Raw genomic sequence first — 25,283 nt, 5'->3', positions numbered from 1 at the left:
CATACTTAAAATTGTGTTCCCAATTTGCATAAACCAACAAACCTGTCAGCTTTACCTAATATTTAGCTCATACCCTCTCAGATAGACGGAGCAATCATTTGCATTATTATTACTCGGTCCTTTTTTAAAGGATTACGTATTTCTTGCCAACAATGGAAACAAATGAGACAATTTATAAACGGGGATGCCTAGCAAAAAGAGCCAAGTGAAGTATGTATGATGATGAGTTGACGCATTTAGAAATTCTCATTACATGCTCACAATACAAAAATGAAATGATGTCAAAGCAAACCAGTTGATGATGTAGGAGATGCTGTGATATGATATTCGTCCATTATGTGAACCATCCTCGAATTTTTGTCCATTACAAAATGTTTCTTTTTCTATCTTTCTTCTCATTTATCCATTTTCTTCTTCTTCTCCTCCTCTTGTTGGATCTTCTCATCAAAAGTCTATTACACAACTTTTTAGATGAGATTGAGCTAGAGCGAGAATTGTTAACATTTTTTTAATTCCAAAAGAAAAACAGGAGGAGAAAGTTTCACATTTTTCCTTTGTGTAGTTGGAAATGCAGTCGTTCGTTCGCCTTGTAATGCAATCCTCCTCAGACGTGACGACAAGAATATGAAGCTGGTTTATTTATGTTGTTTCGTTACACAATTCTCATTTCTTGTCTGAATTGTCACATGGTTACGCTACCTCAAAATTGCAACATCAGACCAATAATTATTGAGAAACTGTGTCATCGACAAAACGAGCAATCAATGTCATTTAAATTATTTTATTTGTCTTTTAGTTGTATAAGTGTGGTTCAGTATTTATTTATGAGTTACACAACGCCATAATTACCGTGAAATTACAATGATTATCTAAAACAAAACCAGTCATTGAAGACTAGTGAGCTTGTTTCAGAGCTCGATTCAAATTAAATTTCTTTGTCGTCTCATTGTTACATGTAATCGCACATAATTAATTGCTGAGCCAACACACTTGTACCCTTACATGTTACGTACTACATCCTCCACTGCCACTGTTTGGTCCAATTAGGCCGAGTTTCAGGCAAGAAAGAAGAACCTCTAGATCGAGGTTTATGTGTGTACACACTCTGTGATGATCATGAACAAAAGGAAAAATAATAACAACCAAACTCCCAACCGACCAACCAGGCATACAAGGAGCTGAGAAGGCAGGGAGTTCATCATCTCTCTCTCTCATCTCATCTTTGTTTGTGTTTGCTTTGTCAAATCAAAATCAAAGGATTCAAAGGCTTTCTCCTCCTCCTCCTCTCCTCTTGCTTCTTCCTCTCTCTTCCTTATTTAGGGAGATTTGAAGAGAGACAAGAATTATTACGAGATGAGATTTATTTATTCATCTCCATCCTCCTTAACAATCCTTTGGCCCTCCCTTTGTCAAAAACGCTCCCCTTTGTTCAACAGAGATGCTATCTCATTCTCATTCTCTCAAGAACCACCTACAAGCCAAACCTTCTTCTAATAGCTATTCCACTCGGCGCACTACTCGCTGCATGCGAATTTGCTGTTGTTTATTTGTGTACACACTGAACTGCAGTATTGCCACTCCCTCATTAGCGGGTGCATTGTGAGGAGAAAATGGGACACTTGAACCGTCGTACGTATCTACCTTCATCCTTCAAGGAAACTAATAATAACAGCAGAAATAATAATAGCACGGCCTATAGCAGAGGAGATAAGAAAGAATGTGTATTATGCAGTCGTAGTCGTCGAGGTGGTGGTGGGGCTACAATTTACTTGTCATGTTCCCCCAAAAGAAGAAATTAGGCAGCGTATTAGGACTCCTGTTCAGCATATTTTCCACTTGTTTCTCTTTCGCATTTTTTCGAGAGATGAGAAAAGATTAGTACAGTTCAGGGAGCTATTGAGCTCCCAATTGTGCTATGCCCGTCGTCACTTTCCAGCCCGTGTGTGTGGTGGTTCTTGTCTCGGTTCCATTATTATGACGACGTGTGGTGTGGTGCTTGGCGTGTCAGGATGTATGTTCTTTGAGCTTGCAGCATCGCCCTTTCTTCTGCTATGTAGATGATATGCTCATCACTCAACTCCCACATTTCTCTCAGGTCATGAATGTCAAACTTTGTGTATTCAAGAGAGAACAGCACATCTGACTAAAAGAGAGAGAAGTGTAGGATTTTGGTCTCTTTTTTCTTTATTTTGGCACCCAATTCTTCTGAAAATGTGTGAAACTAGGCGATTGAATTTGAATCCGGTAAAGTTGGAAGGAACACAGAAGAAGGAGCGAGAGGAGGAGAGAATGTGTATTTCTGCTAATCCAGTCGACTGAGCTCTGATAATGTCTCACATTTACCAACAATGGCTGTTCATGTGGAATGCTCCTTTAAACTTTTCCAAAATTGCACACCTTCATTGTTGTAATATAAATGCACCAGTACTAATGTTTCTCATGATATTATGTCAAATTCTTAAATTGCAATAATAATTTAGTCCAACTTTGTTTTATGTTTGTTGCAGTTTTTGGGTGGAAAAGATAGAGGCGATTCTGAACATTCAGACTCTTTCCATGGTCGACAGCAGCATCATCAATCTGCCAATCACACATCAAATTCTTACAGTCAACATTCGAATAAGAAACAAGATACTGGTGGAGGTCACCACGTGCGTGGATCAGAGACAAGTGGGGGTGCCGGTGGCGGGAAGGTAGGCGAAACAGTTTTAAATATTGCAACAATCTGCTAAGTATTTAACTAAATACTAATTTACATTTTTTGTACTTTGCAGAACGGCTGCAAACAAGCGACCAACCTCCCGTCTCCTATTCAATCGTTCCTTAATCCGCAAGCAATGGCAGCAGCGGCCGCAATGGGACAGAACTTTGTTCTCTTCCCATTTCTGGACCAGCTTCATTACGGCGGAGCAGGAGCATTTCAGAACACTCTTCAAAACATTCAGCCATGCATTTCAAAGAATTCTGTAAGAATAATTCGCACACATTTTCAGTCTCACTAATTAATGGTTTACCTTGATTAGTGTAATTTATTGGTTCGATCCTTTGTGTAGCTCGTATACCCAAACGCAAAGACGTTCCCCGGAATGCCAATGATGCCCACGTCGGCTCCAAGGCAGGCTCCATATGCACCTCAGCTTTCTCCACCCACTCCGGCTGAGGCAGATGGTCCTTTAAATCTTTCGAAACCTAAGGGTTCCTCCGGATCACGGGGTAGCGGTGGTGGTGGAGTGGGAAGAGGTTGTGATGTTATGATGAGCAATGGCGACAGATCTCCGACACTGCACCAAAATCAAAGTTCAGACTCATCGTCAAGAAATTCAGTCCCACCTGGTCTTGTGTTACCATCTACGTTTATGCCGTTTGCTACATTTCCTCTTCCATCTGGTAAGCTATTTGGTTCGTACATACATACTTTAAACGGGGATAATAATTGCAATAATTGGGGAATCAATTTTTTTTTCAGGAAATGGAAGCAAGGACCAACCTTTCCCTTTCTCTCCAACGCTTCCCCAAAGTTCCATGAATCAGGGGAAAATTGGACAGTACTCACACTCGTCTGGTTACGCCATGAATGGAAACAGTCAAGATGAAGATATGATTGGCTCTGGAGGTCACAATAGATCCAAAGATGATGGCGAATATGGGTCAGGATGCCACCAAAGTAAGTAGTCAATCAACCTGAAGCCAGCTAATGCATTAATCCGGTGTAATGAGAATTATTTTTATTGAAGGTGCAAAAATCATAAGGCAGCAAAAAAGAGAGTCAGATTCCAAACCACACATTAAGCGGCCGATGAACGCTTTCATGGTTTGGGCAAAGGACGAGCGACGCAAAATTTTAAAGGCCTGTCCGGACATGCACAATTCGAATATTTCCAAAATTCTTGGTTAGTTGAATGATTTAACATTTCTTTCTACATTTTTAGTATGTAGTGACAAAACTGACTTATGATTGTACTTAAATTCATTGCGTAGGTGCAAAATGGAAGGCGATGAGCAATGGTGAGAAACAACCGTACTATGAGGAACAGTCTCGGTTATCCAAATTACACATGGAAAAACACCCAGACTACAGGTACATTTATTTACTCACTCGTACTGTGTGTCACATAATGAGGATCACAGCAATTAATAACTGTCTGCTGTCAACAGATATCGGCCACGACCAAAGCGAACATGCATCGTCGATGGGAAGAAGATGCGAATATCAGAGTATAAATCTCTAATGCGACAACGGCGTCAGGAAATGCGTCAAATTTGGTGCCGTGAAAGTGGTTTAAATCCTCCATCTGGAACTGGCCTAAGTGATCTACCAGATTTAAGTCAGTATCTCCACAATGCTGGTGATCTAAGTCAAGCTGGCATAAGGTACGGTGTAGTGTTATCACCTGTATGTTCGTATGCAGGTGGATTTATCTAAGCAAATATGATTTAGTTAATGATTTTTTAACATGTGGACACTTTTCCATTGATTTCAGGGATGATACTGATGAAACTAGCAGTGCAGACGGTAGTTTGTTCAACGATTCGCTCCATATGCAAGATATGGAAGCCAACAGTCGTGCTGGGTCTCCTTAGTCTACTTTTTTTGGAAATGCGAAATTTTTCATTTTAAACAGTAGAATGTTTCCACTAGTTATAAGCTTGCTGTCTAGTTTATTCTATTGTTGTCAATACGAAACAAAGTAATATTACATAAACTATATCTATGTACCCTTCATCACTGTGTATTTATATGTTACTTTATAAGTTTCACCCTACATGTAAATATTGTAGGTACACAATACTTCACAAATTTGTTATTATTATTCTAATCAAATTATACGTGTCGATTATTTTCTACGCTTTATTTTTCTACGATGGATCTGCATATGTAGATACATAGATAACCAGATTTGCAATAATACTCCAAGTTAATGCTTCTTAGTTTTTCACACTTGTAATTTCTAGATTTACTCTGTACCATAATTACAAATTATTATCTAGCTATGTAGCAATAATAATGCAGGCTCGGTGCCATTTGTTACTTGTAAAAAAACTCAGTAATTTACAAAACCCAGGTTTTGTAAGTCACACTAAGAGTTACCGTTATATTTTATTTTAAAATGCAGAGACAGATCACTTTGCGCTCGATTTAAGCAAAGAAATGCGGATACGCAACAGCCAGGCACAGATAAATTTTGAATGCTAAATATTATTGTACTCAGCAATCGTTTCAAAGTGATTAATTCCTAGTATGTAATTGTACATTATTGTAAAGAGTAATGCTATGGAGTCAAACATCACTGTTGTTGTCATTCTGTTTGTCATGGCTAAACATTGATGATAAGGTTACTTATTTGGTAGCATAAAGTACGATATGTGTTAGTGATTTTGACCATTAGTAGGTTTTTATTCCTTCAATCAAAGAGTATGTTATTTATTACTGTGAATTTATATAAAAAAAAGTGTGCTCTCCTCCAGAATCTGTGACCCCGGTGGAAATCTCACCCTTTAAATAGTTCAGTGTTTATGGCGTTTATGGCCATACTCATACCCATCAGTCACAGTTATTCTTCTTACGCAGTGACAATTGTACAATCGAAATTACATTAGTTTGTCAGAAGAACAGTCAACTTTTAATATTTAATAATTAAGACTTTCTCGTAAATAGGTAGTTACACAGGACTCGCACCGTTGTGTGGAAACTAGTATATTCATACATACCTTTAGAATTTGGTAGCATAAATATGGTAAAAAATATATGTAACTGGCGTCATATTATTTACATACTAGATTGATGTACAAGTCATTAATTACAAATGACTGGATTTATAGAGTAATGCTTTAAGAATTTATATGATAAGTATGATAAATTTATTTAGGTTAATGTGTAATTGTATAATTAGAATTAAGAATATGACCTGTTGCCAAAAACTCCTCAGGCCATCTTACATTTAAACAAGATGTGTCGATGTGTGCTTAAAGTCCGAAAATTTTGATCTGCACTTGCTATAGCTTTAAATTTCTGAATTCCTACATTTATATGTTATTAAAAGTCTTGTAACGTAATAATAATACACTACATAAATATCTAATTGCTTGACTACATATATAAAAATTGCTTAATGTCGTTGTCATTTAATAGCAGCAGAACTTAAATGTTGTTCTTGTACAGTCACCACCTAAATAATACTATTGTTACTACTCAATTATAAACTTTATCTGCTATTTGTAAAGTACAATTTTTTTAAACCCCTTTTTTGAGGAAAATTATTGTTAAAAAACCTTTTGTTTTTTTTGCCTTGACTTATTTACTTAAAAAATAGTTAAAAACCGATTCAAAGGTGTAAGTGTGAACTGCATAGAGTTTTAAAAAGTTTAAATAATGCAACTGTTAAAATTTACTTTTCTAATTTCTTCTATCTTTTTGGCTTATATACAAACTTTTACTTGACTGTTTCATCACTTATTTGTAGGCTTAAAACTTAAGAAAAATTGTAGATTTACTAAAAATTTCCCACCACCATTACCAGTCCAGTCCGTAAAGATGGAAGTTAGTTAAGTAACTTAAATAAATAGTTAGTTTAGTAGGTTAATATAAGAAATAATTATATGTATATTTAAAATATGACTCGGAAAGGTTCCAAGAATTTTCATTTTCGTTTGCAATGAGCGATGAGAGAAAGTAAAATGTGAGATGTAGATAAAGTTTAAATTTAGAATAGTACGTGAATTTAATTCTACTTCGTAATTTCTCTCTGCGTGTCACCATCCCGGTGTGCAGTACATAATGATATTTAGCAATCAGCGAGTCAGAGTCAACACTTGAAGTAATAACCATAAAAAATAATAATTATTATACTTGTTAACTATGAAAAGGTGGAGAAAAGAAATGAGGAAAATGTAAGAATTTGACGAGAGGAAGGAAAGAATAAAAATTGAGTTGAATTAAAGCGAAAAAATATTACGACTAGTTTTTACTTCTTCAAAATTCATCATTGTTTCTGGGCTAATTATTTAGATATTATTGGTGCATGGATATCGCCGAGCTTATTGTCAGTGCATGTAACAATAAAGCAAATGGATTGGCGCAGAACCTTCCCTTCCTTTCAACAATGTAGCCACATTGACTTTTTTGTTATCCAATCCAACCAGTATACTTTTCATGCCTTTTTTCTTCCTTGTGTAAAATTTGTGTTGTTTCCCTTTGACTTGCACAACTTGTTGAGTAATTGTTTAATTTCTGAATAGTGGATTTTCTCCAGGAAACTGGATTTGCTCATTCATCTTTCATCCTGAAGAATTGCTTAAGTGGATGTAAGAGAATAACCCAAAAACACAGCAGGAAACTGACTGATTGTTGCTCTGCTCCAAATTTAAGACTTGTTTTTCCAGTAATAAAGAAAATTTGAAGAATTGTAGCAACGGACAAGAATTGGGTTTTGATTTTTACAAGCTCTTAACAATACGGCCCGTGCCCCTTAGAAATATATTACTGTAACCGTTACTCGTAGAATATTGAGACTAATACATGAATGACTGAGGGTGAATAAGATGCAAGCTTAGATTACAATAACTTGACGAAAAAAACTGTACGGACAAAGCTAGAAAAGCAATCTGCACCCGATCCTGGCTTCTGCCTGCTTATTGTGCCCTCATCAAATCAAGCACGGCAGCCGAGATTGTTGCACCATTATTGCTGCTGCTTTACTTGCACTTTTCACTTTGGAGATGAGATGAGATTCTTGTCAGAAGCAAGGCAAATGAAAATCAACAGCTGTACACAGGTCGAAGGCAGGCAGGGAGGCATCAAGGAAGGGATGAAACGTATCATTTGACATCTGCACGCATTAATCCATCAGTATCCCAGCGAAGTGATCATGGTTTGTGGCTTGTCGGACTAAAACATTAACACGAGTGTACATACGTGTACCAATAATACATACGTAGTTGAAGAAGATATCGAGATTATTAACGCATTAACAGCCGTGTGTGGTTGACCATAGTAAAAACGAAGCATGGAGTGTGGTCTCCGACCGATTGCCACTTCTCCGACTGAATGACGAGATGAAAGTAACCATGAAAAGGTCTTAAAAGAACTCAATGTCAAAGAGAGCAGTGCTGAATTTTATGACGAACTTTATACACAAGGAAATATTAGTGGTTTCTGGTTTCTGAGGGGAAATTTCTACCTCCTCCAAACTCGCCCACATTCATTCATTTGTGGTGTGTTTCCTCAAAGTTGAAATCTCGTTGGCCTTTCTCTCTAAAAATGGACAGGACGCGGAACACTTAAGTCGAATTAACAAGGGGAGAGAGACACGTCGTCGTCGTCGTCGTCGTCATCACAGTCGGTTGAGTATCCGTTTAATCTAATCCCTTGTATGCATGTACATATGTACATGCCCTTATCTAAAACCACACACCTTCCCCATTCTCTCAAATAATGGGACCCATTAACATCCACTCCTGATGTCATGTTAGTTTACTTAATGGGAGAAGAAAAGGCTCAGCAGAGCACTTGGCCAACAACTAATACATGTGAATGGATGGAAATAACATTACTTGCTGGAAAATGAAGGACTCCAATATAAATAAAATACTCGGCAGAAAGTTGTAATCCTAATCCCTTGAAGAGTCCGCTAGGTCGGTTTTCATCAGATCAATCCAGTCGTGGATGCAATAATTGTCATGTGGCATTGTCAAAATTGTGTTTGATTTGAGGATGATGATGCTGACGGGGTTATTCGGATGTAGACTTCATTTGGCTGGGTCGGCAATTTAACCTACAACTTTGGTAAAGGGATTATCCCACGTACGTTACTCTTTAATGCGTCGGTGCTTTTAACATGATGACTATTTTATTAAGGGCTAATAATTCCTTTGTTCTTTGGTGCACCTTCCGTCATTATCTACTCCCTGTGCCTTGGTTAAAGTTGGGTTTGACTTTTTAAAAGGTTTATTACAACAACTCATACAAGAGATTAGGGTTGTACATTTGTGGTATGCGCTTGCTTTGAGGAAGGTCCGGGATGAACATTATGAAGTCAAATTCCAAAAACGTCTTAAGGAAGGACGCTTTTCGTGAACTTTGACTGAACTCAATTACACAGTACTGATTACTTGTACTGCTTTCTGGTTGAGTTAATAATTTTCTTAATTGTCCTTAGTTGTTAGTGACACAAGATAACTGAGCGCGCCTAAATTGTATGGGTTAAATATGTATAGTTTAAAATTATAAAACCACACACAGCAAGTCCATATACGTCTCTAAAACAGTGAGCAATCAATTTTCCAGTTATTTTGCTGGCGACAGACGGACAAGGGACAAAAGTAGCCTCTCCGTCGTCGTCAGAGACTCACCATTTTTGACAGGGCACTGTGTAGCTAACTCACTGCAGGTGATGACGATGAGGGCAGATTTCCTGATTTCGGGTCAGATTTTATTCCTGATTTGACTTGACAATTTGACAGACACGAACATGCAGAGATCCACATTTAGCTATACAACAAGTCAATTTCATTAAATGTATGCAAGAAGAGTTCGTGTGTGGGACTTGGCACAGTAACCAGTCATGCAAATGAACTTTTAGAAATACATTTATTCGCGTTCGGATTCGGACACCCGGTTTATTTTTATTCATGCTGACATTAAACAATGTCTGCAAATGTTATTATTGTTGCAATGCCATAAATGAACTTAATGGCGTAAAAACTATTTCAATTTCGTTAAGCCTTGGCACGGGACACGAACATGAAAAAAATCTCCACTGGGGTTATTTTTTACTTGTGCCCTTAAAAAGTTAAAGTTTAATTGAAAAGTCTCGTGCCCACGGATGTCATTGCATGCATGCTCACTTTGCGTACACCTGAACTGCCAACCCATAAGTTTATATTTTTTTCCGGATAGCACACACACACACACGTGTGTGTGTGTGCCTTCTTGCAATACTACAATGACAATTAATGACACCACCCCTGCAATTCCCCGATTTTCACCGAATGGCGTGACACAGCATGACATTGCATTGGATTCAAAAGAGAACAATGCACAAAAGCATTATTAGCCCTTTTAAACAACACATTGATCATGATACAGTGAATTGCACAAGGTAAGCAGTCAGTCAATTGGGTGGGTGGTGGAAGGATGACGGTACATCTGTGCCAGTATCAATTTCCACTACCAGGAGAAATGTGTCACATGTTGCCTTTTAGGCAAAGCCACCCATAAAACAAGAGCTTAAAACAATTCATATCCAACCACCCTCCCATAACTTAAATCGAATAAAGTAATCTTCTCAACTTTACTGAAACAACGGAGCAGAGGAGCCATAAAAGTCAACCCTTACTGCTTGCAACTTATTATTCTCACTGAAAGGTAACATGTGTCGGATTTCTGACCATTTTGGAAAATTATCCCTCGACCGAAGCGATGTCATCCCATGTCACATCACTCATTTTGCTGTTATAAAATGGAAAGTTTCTCTGTGTGGGCACTTTGAGATTTTCTAAACGCACTCATAATACTTTAGTAGCGTGCCTTTCAGATATTTTACGGTAAATCGGAGAGCATTCTTAAATAAAAGAGGCTGTATACACACATATTATGACAAAAGCTATTAAAATGACAGGCATAACTGAATTCTTCTCGAAGACGTCAACATGAAAACAGCCGCTTTCGACCATCACAAGCATAGATAGCTTTTGTATCTGACTGATCCATGGGAATGGAATGGAGTATCGGTTCGTGACATATTTTGTCACATATATGAATAAGCGACCAAATTCACAAGTACATGCCGAATTCTTCCCATTTCTCCTCCCTGTTATTAGTTCGTCGTACATATAAGTCTTGCTGGCTGAGGCCAGCAAGACCTCTGAATTCTCGCATAATTCAATAACCACTCACAAGCCCAAAAATAATGATGCCCTTAACAGCAGCGTGTCGTGAGTGAAACCCATCAAAGGGTCCCACCCTTCCAATTTATTCCCAAAAATTGATAAGGCACACATGTCACGATGCATGAACTTTTAGCTGCATGCATGCGAATAAACCAGGCGCAATATAATGCTGATGCTACCCTTCGTTCACGTTCTCCAAAGTTATAGCCCAACGGAGAAGGTAGATGCTATGCAAAAGTATATACATATCAACAGGAAGGGATGAATGGATCTGAGAAATGCAAAAATGTTCCTCTTCAGAATACTGTAAACATACCAAACCTCATAAGATGAATGCATATCTCTAATCGTGTGGCGAGTTTGTTTGATCGCATGAATTACTTTGTTCTGTCGAGGATGAGAATATAAATAATGATATTGTCACTAAACAAATTGCTTGTCAAATATTTTGGATGCATACTTTTTGTATCCCTGAATTCATTACAGTCCGTACAAAATGTAAATAAATACAAATTCGTCGGATATCCGAAACCAATAATTCTTCCGATTCTCGTCCCGATTAAAAAAAGATACTCTTAAATCTATATCTGAACATACAGAGAAATATTCTGGGCTATTTAAAAGCTTTAGTGTATTTCATACAAATATTTACATGCAACAAATAAGTATAGGAAGATAATATTTATCGGAGAGATGATTTTCTTAGGTGACCTGTAATTACAAGGAAAATAAAAGACAAAAAGTTAGTAACACTGTTTTCCGTGAACTAAATACCCAGAGTTAATTATGATGATGTAGAATCTGCAAACTAAATTGCAGAAAGAAATTTTAAAATCCATCCGTGTAAAATTTTAGCTTTCTCTGTCGGTAGATGATTGTTTTTCAATTTTAACCACACATAATCCAGTCTCACCTTAGAAATCCATTTTTAGGGTTTAGCTTATTCATAGAATTATTGGTGATGGGCAATTGTGTCTGGATTTGCATCCACCTGAGAATCTGATTTTCATTGTAATTCCCCATTGTGGATTACAGTGTTCATATGTATTTGTTGTACATTCAACATCATTTAAAGGGATGCACGTATGTGCACACTTGGTGGTGAAGGACCATTGGAATAAATTGGAAAAATAATAAAAAAGTAAAGGTTGCAGATACTCATGATCCATAGTCGCAAGCAACCCTTCCGAAATCCTCTCTTCCCATTCAATCCACAGACTCTTGATGAATTGGATTTCATCCGATAACCACTGCTCAACCAAATCAACCAACCCGCACATGAATTTACGACTGATGTGAAATACTGCTGATTCTGACGGTAAGTAATTTTGCTAGTCGTGCACAAGTTAGTGTCTCAACTCAATTTCCCCTGATTTGACGGTTATGGGAAATTTGTTGCCAACAAATAATCCAATCACCCGGTTCAATTAGTGAGGTGGTCACGGTAGGATTATTATTAGTCTGTTCCCACAGTCCACCCGATCCAATTGTGTATTTGTATTGCAAGGTAATCCGGTCAAGTGGAGGGCACACATGACACCGGAAAACAGGAAGATTTACACATTAGATCCTTATTACCTGCCCAACTAGTTCCCCGATTTGTAAATGTGTAACCAGAACCCATCACTTCCGCCGGACAGCTAAATGTCATTTCATTGTTTCATTCACATGCTGCAGGGAAACCAGAAGGAGGGACAAAGTATTTTCACTCTCACGAGGAGACTAATGCCCAGCTTTCGGAAAGCTTAAAATAAGTTTTGGTCGAAATGCGATGACAATGAGGAATTACTTATGCTGGGCGTGCATGCAGTTCGATATTGGTTTTCCTTGTGTCCGTGATATCATGTGCTTGGTGGGTGAATTAGTAAAAGTTTTTACTCTGCACCTCATCGGTTGCTCGCCAAGCCGGAAGAGAGTGATGAGCTCTTTACCTTTTAAAGTACATAACAGGCATTGGCTACATTATTTATTACATGATTTTTAAAAACAACCCTTCCAATTTTATATAGGAAACAAAATCTTGATCCGGAAGGAAGGGAGCCTGCTAATCAGTCCAATTTTTTCACCTCAGTCAGTGTGAAATAATTATTCCTATGTACAAATGCACAACTAACAAATTTCAAATTCCACATTTATGTAAAAAAAAATTGTAATTCTACGTGTCCAGTTCGTCAAAAATGTGCACGAATTATCATAGAACTCTTCTCATAGTAAAAGCCGTGTGTACAAATGGTGTTAATTTCTTTCTGAAACTTTAAAAGAGTCAAACTTAACCACGGGACTCTAAACGGTTTGTTGTCCATTCTAAATATAATTCAATGTTCCGCTATAAATCAGCCAGATCTGAAAGGAAATTAAGGTAAAGATCATTTCGGGCGCTTTGTTTATGGTTTAGAACCTTTAGTAAATTAAGATTTCTTTCCAGCTCACACACATCGCGGAACAAACCCAATTTATCGTAAATTTAAATGTCACTATTGTTCCATTACTTCGTACATGGAGAGTAAGCATTGCGGCAAAACCACTGAAAAAAAAATTGTGTACGGATATTCGTTTACGGATATTCGTGAGCAGCAACATACTACCGTTTCGTAAACTTCCACGGCCCTTAGAAGTAAATGGAGAAAGAAAGTAGCAATGAAAAATAGAAATACAATTTAGGAGAGACGATGATTATATAACAACAGCGGCGAGTGTTACATGTATTTGTCGGAAGAAGCAGTTGTTTTTGAGAAGTGATTTTACCTCTGGGCTGAATCATTTGCTTCTTCTTGTCATTTAAAAGTTCAAGTGCATGGATTCAGCTTGCAGTGTGGGACTTACCTTCCTCGATTGGTTTGCTTAATTGGTTTTCATAAAGAAACCATGAAAATTTACCCATTGTTACTATTATTACGGTGGCATACTAAGGATTAGGATTAGATATTCACAATTATTAGTCAGTAAATAAATATTCCTTATGCATGTTCTTTGAATCCCTTGCTTTGTTGCAACCAAATCATCAGATTTACATTTACATGAGTAACAAACCAAAACAAGGAAGGGTTGGAGGATGATGTAACAATATGGTCATCATCCCATCTAAAAGCCACCTATACACGATCCTGCCTCAATATGCATTCATTCCAGATATGTTTGCCCTCACCCCCTCCATTATATTCTCACTGCTGCATAAAGAAATAAAACAAAGCATTTATTAAACACGTCTGCCACACATCATCATCGAATTATGATAAAGTGCAGTTGTTGCGCCGAAAAATAATGGATTTTCCACTACTGGCCAGCCAGCAGCAGCAGATAAGAGCAGAAATAGGCTTTGGTGAGTCTTCTCTCTGCATGATCAGTGATGAGCCGACTAAAAGGGTTCATTACGTTTATGAGCAAGTTTTCCATTTCAATATTATTAAATGCTGGACCAGGTGGATAGGTGATATCTTATGATGGAGGAGAAATGATTACAGGATAATTTACACCTGGATCAACGCCTTCGCCATTCAGCCAGTCCACCCTTTCCTATCTCGACTTGCGGCATTGCACTGAGCGACCCGGACCCATCAGCACAAACGCCACCACCAATGACCCCTGCTTGCGCCATGCAAACATGTACATATGTATGCGACTTCGTACTAAAACTATTGGTGGGGTGGCATCGCATTTATACACACACGACTCATCATTAGATACATATTGCTCTATGCACCCATTAAAACAAAAAACGAAATTTAATATTTCCACCATGGTCCGGATAAATAATTAGATCCTGAACAAGTTCAAAACCCAGGTGATCATAAGCTTTAACACACAGTTTGAGGTTTCGAAACCCCGGAAAATTTTGAAAATTGTGACCACATCCACATATTATACATGCATTAAAACTTTAACTTCCTGATAATCCTGGATTATTTGGATGCTTAATAAGTTGAGCAATTCAGCTGCAAGAATGTACAACTGCAATCACCATAAATTGCATCGAACCACCACTTCCTTGAATTCAGAACAAAGAAATTAGCAAAACAAAAGAAACCACAAATTGCTCATTTTACAAAAGTGCTTGTCGGGCAGTACATAGGTAATTACGTGTAAAAGGGAGGTTAAAAATGCGGACGATTATGATAATCCGTCTTCATCCGTCATAATCAGGCGAGGAAAGAGAGGAAACTTGAACGATTTACTAGTTGAACTAGGCGTTGAGGTGACGCTTGCCCTCGTCAATTGCATCCGTCCACACATTGCGGTGAAAACTATGCAGTAATCCTTCTTCAGATCTGACAGGTTGGTAGCCAAATTCGGTCGGAGTGAATTTCAAAAAGACCCTTCGCATGGAATTGAAGCGTAAAAAATGAACCATCAGTCACAAAAAGCTAGAAAGAAACAGAATCAAATGTCATTCCAGGGAAATGATCAAACTCTCTCAAATGAAGAAGCATTAGTTACATATTTTTTACCTTTCAAAATTTGGGTTACAAAAATTAAAAAAATGGAAAATCTTCAAAAAATGAGCTAAAATTTCATAATCGTATACACAGCTTTTGGTCAAAAATTGTTATTTTTCATACTAATCCGTAAGCATACTTTAATTAATTATGCGTCATAAAAAATTGTACTGTTTTTAAAAGTTCCCCAAATTATCATGCTTTCATCATCTTGTCCAGTTGGAAAAAGTCTCGCCAGCCGAAAACCCAGACTAAAGTTCATCAACCTATCTGAATTTTCTCAACCACCGAGAAAGTTCAGATCGGTGAGAAGCGAGTGCCACCACGCAGGACGTGTCTCACTTTCACCTCATTCCCCCCGGCCTTAAACTGAACTACGTTTTAAAATGTACGAAAATTCTCCCTTAAAAAATATGGTGGGAATTGAAGAGTTTAATTGGACATGAATTTAACCAGACGCAGTACATGAATGCTCCCCATTGGGTCTCAATTGCGACGAGAATTTTCTTGAGGCTGCTGCCACAGGTCATTTAAAATTTTATCTTCATTCTCATCTTCGCTGGGCAACTAAATAGTTCATTTTTTCCAATTTGTATCTTTGTAATTTTTTACCATTCTTTAAATTTTAAGAGTGAAACTTTTTATCATTTTCAACCTTGCAATCTCCTCCTCATCATAAAAATTTCTAAAGTGCTAATAAAAAACTACATCTTGTCAATATAAGAACAAATTCTGGGTAAGATTTAAAGTATTTTAAAATTATTTCGTTATTTAAGGCGTACTTTCACATTCTCATAAAATAACTACCCAAGAAGAAATGAGAATGGCCGTAGATTGTAAGACGGTTGAAAGCCGGCAAAAATTCGTCATTTTGCTGCACACGAGTTCACACTTCACAGTCGTCGTGTGTACGTTTGTTATTTAGCTGAAACGATTTATTTATTTAAAAGATATTAATTGAAATGGCCACAGTTTATGATAGGAAGCAATCATTATTAAAGTATAGAAACTAAAAAATATTCTTTATAGATCATAACTGTTCATTTAGTCGACTAATATATCTTTTCTTGTCGTTATTTTTGTTGTTTACAGTAAGAAACGAGGAACGCGAATGAACCCTTCTCAATTACCTTTTCCGAATCCTTGAAGAACACGTAACTAGCAATGCAATATCTATAACTTCTTGCAACAATACTAAATATTATATTATGTTACATTTGCGTTTTTTTCGACAGGTGGTCGACTTATCATATTTATATCATTCCTTCAAGAAGCACTAATCCATTGACAGAATTTGCAATTTCTAAAAGAGACCCTTCTTCTCGTTCTACAAAGGTAAAAGATAAGAGGTTTAACTGGTTGTTGGTCATTGGTTGTTGCCAAATTGCCATATTATTAAAGTTTAAAGTTGTTACTTGAACGTTTCTATTATGAATTCATTTTAGGGTGAAAGACTAAGAAGACTGGATTTTCCTATGGTGCCATAAAGACGGGTCCCTGTTAAGATATATAAGTGTAAAAGGGAAGAACATATATTAGTCATTTTGGCTTGGATTTGGAGTGAGTGAGTGCAGCAGCAACCCAAACCGTCATCTTCAACCCGGTATGCAGCGTGCTTATTACTTGTACAAGAACGCTGTGGGTTGAGCTGTTATCTGAAGTTCCCCTCCAACTACTTCTACTCTACTACTACTCGTGGCCTGCATGAGTCAAGCTTCAGTTTTATGCTGAGTCTCCAACGGTTAACAAGTCTCCTCGAGGCACACTTGCCGTACTATCTACCTGTGTAGGTTCGTTGTTGTTTAACAAATTGTTAAAAAGTTATAAAAAGACATTATCACATTGACTTTGTGTTGCATTATAGTTGCCAGTTAAATTTGTGGAAGTAGAAGTTACAAAATTGGTCAAGATAGACTTTAAGGGACGAATTCTACAAGCGGCAAGATTTAGGCGGGCAAACTCTCAACACGTGGATACCCTTGGATTTCAAGGTAAGCTATCAATTCTTTCTTGTAGACTTTACTTATTTTATGAAGGTCATAATCCGATAGCATTTGTGAAGCGATGATTAGTAGTAAAATGGAGAATGATGGATACTTAGATAAGTGAAGCTGTTAGTAGGACCTCGTAGAAAACGTTAGCGTAATAGTGAGATTCGTTGAACTTGAGATACACACGGAAGGTGAATTTTTGGGACTGTTCAACGGCTACTTTTACACACACACCTCTCGCTCTATCTCCGGCGTCTCATCTTTCGCACACATTTCTCATACAGCTTTACGTGGTGATTACACTAACCTTTTGCATATTATTACTTTTCAGATTCCACCTTAGATTGGAAGATAATTTGCATCGTCTCCATATAATAAATAAATTGCATCATGGCAGTTGTGGCCCAAGTTGAAGCTATCCCTGCTCCAACCGCGCCTTCCACCAGTCCCAATGTTGCGAACATTTTTAGAAGAAGACTCGGCCTGGCTCCCCTCACGGGAGGACCTCGTCGACCTGGGCCGGTAAGATGCTTATTTGGACCTCCGGACGTTTCAGCCTGCGCAACCATGGCTCAAAAAGTAGAGGAGAAAAATCAGTGGGCCTTCTCCAAGAAGTGGAATTTCAACATTACTGGAAAAGATGCCCCTCCAACGTTAGAACCAAGCAGTGCCGAAGAGAGTGCGAAACCCCCCAAGTACGAATGGAACGAAACGTATGATGAAGAGCACATGTGGAAATGTGATAGAATCCGATTTGAGGCTCCAATTGCCCCAAATGCTCGTCCATTTACGCTGCTTTCTGCTCCCATAACTGAGCTCTCAGTAGGCAAATATGATGAAGAACAAAAAATTAAAGAGACAACTCTTGTACCTGAAAATCTGGTCATGTCCGACGCCCCGACACCAATAACCATCAATCTGGAATATGTTTCCGTTCAGACTGAAACAGAACCACACTTGAGTAAAGGAATGCAAGTTAACTTTTCAGATACTTTCGTTCGAGATCATCGCAAACCCAAGTGCGAACTTAGTCTCCTCGACCTCTTTTCCATTTCGGTTCCTGGTCACTGTCCTTCATCCTCATGTGCTAAAGAGCCCATCTCTCACCCTGCTGCTTCTTCTGCAAGTCAGAAATCGAGTTGCACTCAAGAGTCATTGGTATCACCTCCCCCACTTGTGAAGAAAGAGCGACCCCTTCCAATTCCTTTAACGATTCCTCCAATATCACCAAATCCTCTCGCTGAGGAATGTCACGATTACTATGAGGGGGACGATCGATATGATGTGGATGAGGCCTTCTCCCCATTGCCGGACAATACGACGTTTTCTAGAAATTTTCCCGTCATGACAACTCCCTCTGACATCATGAGGACCCCTACCAAGCGTCGCAGCTCCGTTGGAGTCTTCAGCTTTGAGTCCCCCACCAGTAACAGGGATAATCTAAGAGGTCTCCGAATCCGAAATGGATCTCCTGCGCGAGCTCATTCTGCCTCCAAAGCAATGAAGCAGTCCAGCTTGACAGGTACGTTTGGTACGGAAAATTTTGCTTTACTTTTTACACACCTCATCATCATCATCACTATTGGACCTTGGTAGTTATACAGTTGAGTTGGCTTGGAGTGGCATGGATTTAAGTGACGAATAATAAACTCGTCCAGTAACTCGTCTCTAAACCAAACCAAATCATGATCATTCGTGTTCTTATTCTGCTTTGTTTGTCAAATGGCAAAATACGCGGCTAATTGTCTATCTATTCAAGATAAACATCCAAATTGAGGGAGGTGATGCTTGTATTATTAAATTCATAGCATTTCATTTCTCGTGAAATCATTTATCAGCATATGGTGCTTTCCATTTGTGCCAAATCTGAGCCCAATTCAAGCTTGCCTATTATTACCCAAAACTCAACAGCATGCAGTAGGAGCTGAATGGTAATGGAAAATGGCAAACAAACATATCTTTGTAGCGTTAAATATTTATTATATTGATTTAACGCTTTGGTGGGAGAATTGGTCGTCTTTCTCTCAAATAATTGTACAAAGAGATTTTACATATAACTTATTACGTATAAGAAAGATGAATAATAATGCCAATATTTTAGTACATGAAACATCAATTATACACATATTCATTATGACCTAGTCATCCACATTTGCTCATTATTTTCTCATTATGCATTTTCAAAATCAACAAGTCCAAATAGCCAACAAACGTCCGACAAAGTCATACGGTGATAGGTTAGTTTTTTCGCAAACACAAAGAAAGAGCATCCTGACACATTTCCAAATAATCACTCGATCGTTTGTTAGAGGCTTACGTCACAATTCGCAAAGAAAACATCCACGGACATAAAAAGAGAGCGGGCTCGGGCATTGTTACTCCTTGTGACGATTCACAAGGAAGAATGAACAATAATAGTTTTACCAGTTAGTGCGCATTGCATTGTATACTTCATTGAGAGAACTTCAACTTGAAACCACCTTGGCTTACTTACTCATGTGCATATGGTGGTAGAAACTACTAGAGAATTGCTTGGTTACGAGCTACTCAAAGACGTAGAGATTCGCAAGCACAGCATCGTAACCGTTGTTTGCAATCCAATCCACCTCCAGGCCTTGTTTGGAGGACGAGTTTTCCATCTTGGTCTTCTCTTGTCTTATTATTCCAGTCACCTACATTCGCTTGGTATCATCCTAGCCTGCAAACTTTTTTGCACTCTAAGCTTCACATTCGTTTTACTGTTTGTACTTGTAACCGCACCGCATCCAGCCAGGTGTTGCATTTTACATTACAATCCACTCTACTACGAATGCGGAGGAATAACTTATTTCATTATCGTTGTCATTGCACAATTCGCCAAACATGTGCTCTCCATGCATGCCTTGCTTGAGTAGCTCAGGTGAGAAGGTAGTGTGAAACGGTTTAAAGAAAGATCTTTTCCATGCTGTATGCATATGTACGTATTTCATTTTCATCGTCATATCCAGTTGGTTTGCTTCTTGTACATACGTGTGCATGCAAAAGCCAAGCGAAAATCATGATGGAAAAGTGTGAGATCGTCGTCGTCGTAATAATAAAACGTGTTGAGGTTGACTGGGTTAGTTTAGTCAAGGTAGTTTGCTTAATAAAATATTGACATGTGGTTCTACTCGTTGGAGGGAAAACTGTTACCTTGAGCCTTTCTCGAATAATGGGTGTTTGTGTTTTCTTCAAAAATAAAACGACGTAAAATGTGAGAGAGGGAGAGTTTGTGAAGGAAACACACTCTTCTTCTCCGTTTACTAAGAAAGAACAGATGCGAAACTGAGACTGAGGATTCATCATCATAAGATTTCCTGGATCCGTTGTTCTTTTGACTTTACTCCCTTCTCACTGGACATGCATGCACGTTTATTTGTTTGTTGTTTATCATCCTTTCCTTTCTTCTTTTCGGTAAACACATTAAATTAGTTTTGTTCCCTCTGATTTTTTTAACCGTCAGTTTTGTCCCCCTGAAAGTACGTACATACATACAAGCATGCATGCATATGTATCATCATTTCATTCTGAAAAGTATTGACGACGCAATTGGCAAGAGCGGGCAGTTAGTTAGCTGTGCTATGTGTTATTATTGTAGGTACATGGCATAACTTTATGACAATGGGTTATCTATCCAATTTTTGACCGGCTTTTTGCCAACCTTGATAACTACTAGACAAAGCTGCATGCACATATACACACATTCCAACTCATGACGGTTACGTAATCCAGTGATGGCGTGGACAATTGGACGTGTTCCAATAACTATGAATACCAACCATTAGTTATTAGACTTCACTTGTTCATTCTTTCTTCCTCTTATGATGTAGATATGAAATGTCCTTCATCAGTTTGGCTTGAATAGCGGCAGCAGCAGCAGTAGTCTCAAGTCTGGCTCTTGCTGTCCGGCATCTCCTTTGTCATTTTATTATCATGACTAATTTATACAAATTATATTATGCCGCAGCCACCACCCGCGTTTGCCTCATTGCTTGCGATAATGATAACTCGGTTTGACTCATGACATTAATGTTATCTCGTATAACTCTTGTACACACGTAAGTTGAGCTTGGATTGACGAGTTGAACTTCAAATGCTCAAAATTCCACAAATAAGTATGAAACCAAATAAATAAGCCGAACCAAGCCAAGTCAACCATAGATTGACTAGAAGAGTAGGTTATGTTAGGTAGGTGGGCAGTAGGCAGAAGTTAATTCCTTTATCAAAGGAGGTTCACCAAGTTATTATATACTTGCATGCGTACTAACAAATGATTCTCATTCATCCATTATCTAGCCTAGGTTGATTTGCATTATCTTTTACTTAACCAAACCAATTTATGACATTTCCATCCAAAGTTATCCATAATAATAATGTTCACGTTTGCGTCGGATGATGCTGATGATGAGGTGGAGGAAAATATGGAGGGAAAACAGTTGACATCCTCGCTTACTTTGTTATTATGAATTTTGCAATAATGGGTCTTATTCTTGTTTGATTTACAGAGTTCGCCTATGTCAAGAAAGGATTCTAAGAGACCGTCGCCAATGGTCAAGATGACGATGCTCAAACTATACATCCGTTTCGCTATCTCTACTTCTCCTTCATTCCTCATTATTACTTTTGCACATTGCAAGTTTTACTTGTAATTTGTGAAGATGGCTCATAAATCTCAAACTCTCCTTCTCCTTGCTGTATTTTCTCACTGCGTATCCTATTGGAGGTATCGATCGTCATCATCATCGGTGTTACAAAACAATCCCACTCGTGGATTATTACACAAAAGGGTGAACAAAATTCCGAGTTTGTCTGTAGAAGCAAACTGCAAAATCTAGGCTATGTACAGATTATAATATATTAAAAATAAAAATCCTATCAAACTTGTTAGCTTTAGGTTGTTGTAGATATTTGCTTAAACGGGAAGGCAAAGTTGCAATTTTGAAATTTGATTGTAGTCCAAGTTCAAGAAGTGCTTATATTTTTCTGTACAACTTTGCAATTTTTTGTTCACCTCAGCATAGTCCATAAAAGTCGATTCATACAGAAAAGCTTGTTACTGCATATACACTAGTATTATAAACATATTATAAGCGTTTTATTTTTAATGCTCCCTTATCCTTTTCTTGTGTATCTTTAAAATCATTATCAGTTCTTCCTATGTATGTTACGCAGAAAATGAAGTAAAATCCTTCATTATATTTGTTGTGACATTATCGTTATCGCTTAAATTTCAATCTTCAGAAATATTTATTCTAGTCTGGCAATCTCAAAAGTCACTTCGTCTGAGAAGCAATAGTTACTAAGAATAAATTACTTATCAGTAGTAAATACCAAATATTATATTTAGATACTAATATTTTACTAGTGATGCAGCAAGCAACCCGTGTCTGTAACCTACAAATGTTGTAACGTGGGGAAAGAGGGTAACGTGATATAAATGAAGAAAGATATAATAATATATCGTACTGAACTTAATATCTTTAATCCATGAACTACGTGTACTGCCATTGAGAATTGTGGTGGTTGATGTTGTCTTCTTCTCTTTTCTGTAAAATTTATTGTATTATGAAATTGTAATGAATATGATTTAAATATTTGTTTGATATTCAGGTACGTGACGAGTTGAAATCTAGATTTTGTTTAAAGATAAATTTTCGGAAGATTTTTTTTTGTTGTGTAACGCCCAGTTAGGAAAACTAGGAATAATTTACAATAATTAAGTACAAAGCGTTCACTGTGTATATAGAGTACTAATTAGAGTAATGCTACTCTATTTTCATATATGTGACATGACACACATTGCTAGATTATAATTGACGTGCCTTATTTAGAGGTTATTTTTGACGTACCCCATCTTTGGGTAAATATTATTGTTATATAGCTGTATGAATTTTGATATATATTATTATACAATTAAAATGCATTAGTGGTTAAGAGCTGTACCCATGTGGTGTCCCAATTTTGCCAGCTATCACTAAGAAAAATAATCGCTGGTCAATATAGAAATACAGTAATATAATTGCATAAAAAGAAATATTTTACACTTGTTGAGCCGTATGCTAAACTTTGTCAGCAAGATATCATACATAAATACAATATGTAAGGCAAAATACTTGTACTTGGACTCATCACCAAATAAATGGATCGAATAATTAACTTACTATATATTTCCCTGATCTTGTAATTTATTTGCATACTACACCATCACCATCAGCACAAAGACATTTGTTATAAATCGCAGCACACATTCATTCATGTCACTTCCATAAAATCCTCTCGTCTCATTGAAACTTTCAAAGTACTCGAGTTGTAGTCAAATCTCCAATCTAAATTCAATCGGCATAATTTTGCAATGCAAGAGGAGAAACCAGTCGTGCGTATGTATATTTTGGTTGGTGGCACCTGCACCACTTTTCCGAAATTAAATTAAGATTTCTTAACAGCTCGACTAGCCCGATAACGGAACTTTCCTTCGATATGCATACACCTAAATCTCGTGTCTCCAAGAAACCTTTGCAAAGCACAACAACATCTGTCCCGCGTCTGCAGTTGTTAACCCAGCAATTTCTCAAATTTTCATTTATTTTCAATCCTTAAACCACACGTTTCTGAAGAAAGGCTTTATATGCACTTCAACCCTGTTTCAGAAAATCAGAAACTTTACCCAAAACGGAGAAGCAACAGCGTGAGTGAGTGGAATGAAATAATGGACAGAACGGGTCACGGTCTTTATTCTTTAAAAATTAATTGTTCTTCGTCTTCTGCCTTCTCACCCGCACCTGCCTCGACGAAGAACAGGAGAACAGCTTCATAAGCACGACGTGTGCCAGTACGTAGTGACTAAAAGGATAAGTAAGCAGTGTGTGCCTTGTTTTGTTCTCCGCTATCTCTTTTGACTGACTGACACGGGTAAGCACTTAACCATCGAGAAAGAAAGAGCGAGAGAGAGATTGATAATCCTGAAAGTTGTGGTTCTCTGCTGTTTGTTTATGTCGTGATTATCGATTATCAAAATCCACACGACTCTCCAACAACAACGACTTTTCAAACGATGCCAAACACCCTTGTTAATAAGTCCGAGTTATTTAGAAGTGAAGTGTGTCTCGGATTTCTTACTTAATGATCGCTATCTCGGCCTCTGTCTTGCTTGGTGGAAGGGAACAATTACAAAATAAGGTGTGTTTCGTGCTGACTATTTTATGGGCTTCATTCATTTCCAAAGCCACCTTAGTCACCAACTTATAATGCCTTCTGGTTAGTTAAGGCTCTGTGGCTGAAAATGTATAAAGGGAGGAAGATGAGACATGGGTGGAAGTTGGCCAGATTAGGATCAGGGATGCAGCAGGTTGAAACATTTCAGCACAACTTCCACCACAAATTCGTAATCCGGTCTTTAAAAGGAAGGAAGCAGGCAGAACATGTAAATGAAGGGACACCTGCACGCCATGGAGCGAGTGGTAATAATTTTAATCCGTAATTAGATAATTGCTTCATTTGTTTAGGTAAAAATGTTGATTGGGTAGTGTAATTCATCATTTTAATAAATTTCTTACGGATGAAAGACAAGCAGTTGTTGGTCTAATAATACTCGCTTATTGTCTGCATTTGTATCCGGATTATTGGGCTTTAAAAAAATGATTTGATTTTTAAAAGTCGCAAACACCTTTAAAGCAATCATAAATAGAACACGCGGTTCGTTAAGAATTAAATTCCACCGTGGCCAAGCTGCTTCTCCGGCACACACTACGTAATAATATGATCTGATGATTCAGTACGTGGTACTGGAAGGAAGGGTGGTGCTGAAGGTACCCCAAAGTACAAGGCTCTGTCTGCATTTCTGCTGCTGGAGTGATTTCCTGTCTCGAGCCAACCACCCTGAACCTTCCTTTATGAAAATGTCGGTCTGGACGAGGGATGCATGAGACTTCTCGAGTACTTTAAACATTTTTAAAGC

At 37.8% G+C, this 25,283-nt stretch overlaps 2 protein-coding genes and 1 long non-coding RNA gene across 6 annotated transcripts in view; all 3 read left to right on the top strand.

Annotated features, from left to right (window-relative positions):
• LOC110850875 (transcription factor SOX-6) overlaps positions 1-6,947 on the top strand; it is a 44,997-nt gene extending 38,050 nt beyond the window's left edge. Inside the window, exons 4-11 of the mRNA XM_035852967.1 lie at positions 2,508-2,693; positions 2,775-2,966; positions 3,054-3,387; positions 3,467-3,664; positions 3,735-3,890; positions 3,979-4,078; positions 4,156-4,371; positions 4,482-6,947. Of these exons, the coding sequence (XP_035708860.1) occupies positions 2,508-2,693; positions 2,775-2,966; positions 3,054-3,387; positions 3,467-3,664; positions 3,735-3,890; positions 3,979-4,078; positions 4,156-4,371; positions 4,482-4,581 (1,482 nt within the window). The 3' untranslated portion in view covers positions 4,582-6,947. The remainder of the gene's footprint in view (positions 1-2,507; positions 2,694-2,774; positions 2,967-3,053; positions 3,388-3,466; positions 3,665-3,734; positions 3,891-3,978; positions 4,079-4,155; positions 4,372-4,481) is intronic.
• Positions 6,948-15,964: 9,017 nt separating this feature from the next.
• Positions 15,965-23,494, top strand: LOC110851363. Of its 4 annotated transcripts, none has more exons than XM_035852950.1 (7): positions 16,215-16,320; positions 16,413-16,474; positions 16,556-16,655; positions 16,766-17,106; positions 17,185-17,311; positions 17,643-18,842; positions 21,835-23,494. In XM_035852950.1, exons 6-7 carry the CDS (start codon positions 17,702-17,704, stop codon positions 21,861-21,863), a joined length of 1,170 nt encoding a protein of 389 aa, XP_035708843.1. In that variant the 5' UTR covers positions 16,215-16,320; positions 16,413-16,474; positions 16,556-16,655; positions 16,766-17,106; positions 17,185-17,311; positions 17,643-17,701; the 3' UTR covers positions 21,864-23,494. The 4 variants fall into 4 exon arrangements, with proteins under 4 accessions (XP_021954796.1, XP_035708843.1, XP_035708842.1 ...); XM_035852949.1 differs by having other exon boundaries at positions 16,766-17,110; XM_022099104.2 differs by lacking the exon at positions 16,215-16,320 and adding an exon at positions 15,965-16,056 and having other exon boundaries at positions 16,766-17,311.
• A 214-nt stretch (positions 23,495-23,708) lies between these two features.
• LOC118436076 lies at positions 23,709-24,895 on the top strand. The gene is made up of 2 exons (XR_004835181.1): positions 23,709-24,505; positions 24,589-24,895. It is a non-coding gene; the product is annotated as an uncharacterized LOC118436076 (long non-coding RNA).
• Positions 24,896-25,283: the final 388 nt, after the last annotated feature.

This window comes from Folsomia candida, unplaced genomic scaffold (assembly GCF_002217175.1).
Source record: "Folsomia candida strain VU population unplaced genomic scaffold, ASM221717v1 Fcan01_Sc006, whole genome shotgun sequence".
NCBI classification, from domain to species: Eukaryota; Metazoa; Arthropoda; class Collembola; order Entomobryomorpha; family Isotomidae; genus Folsomia; species Folsomia candida.
This window is presented reverse-complemented; position numbering and strand designations above follow the sequence as displayed.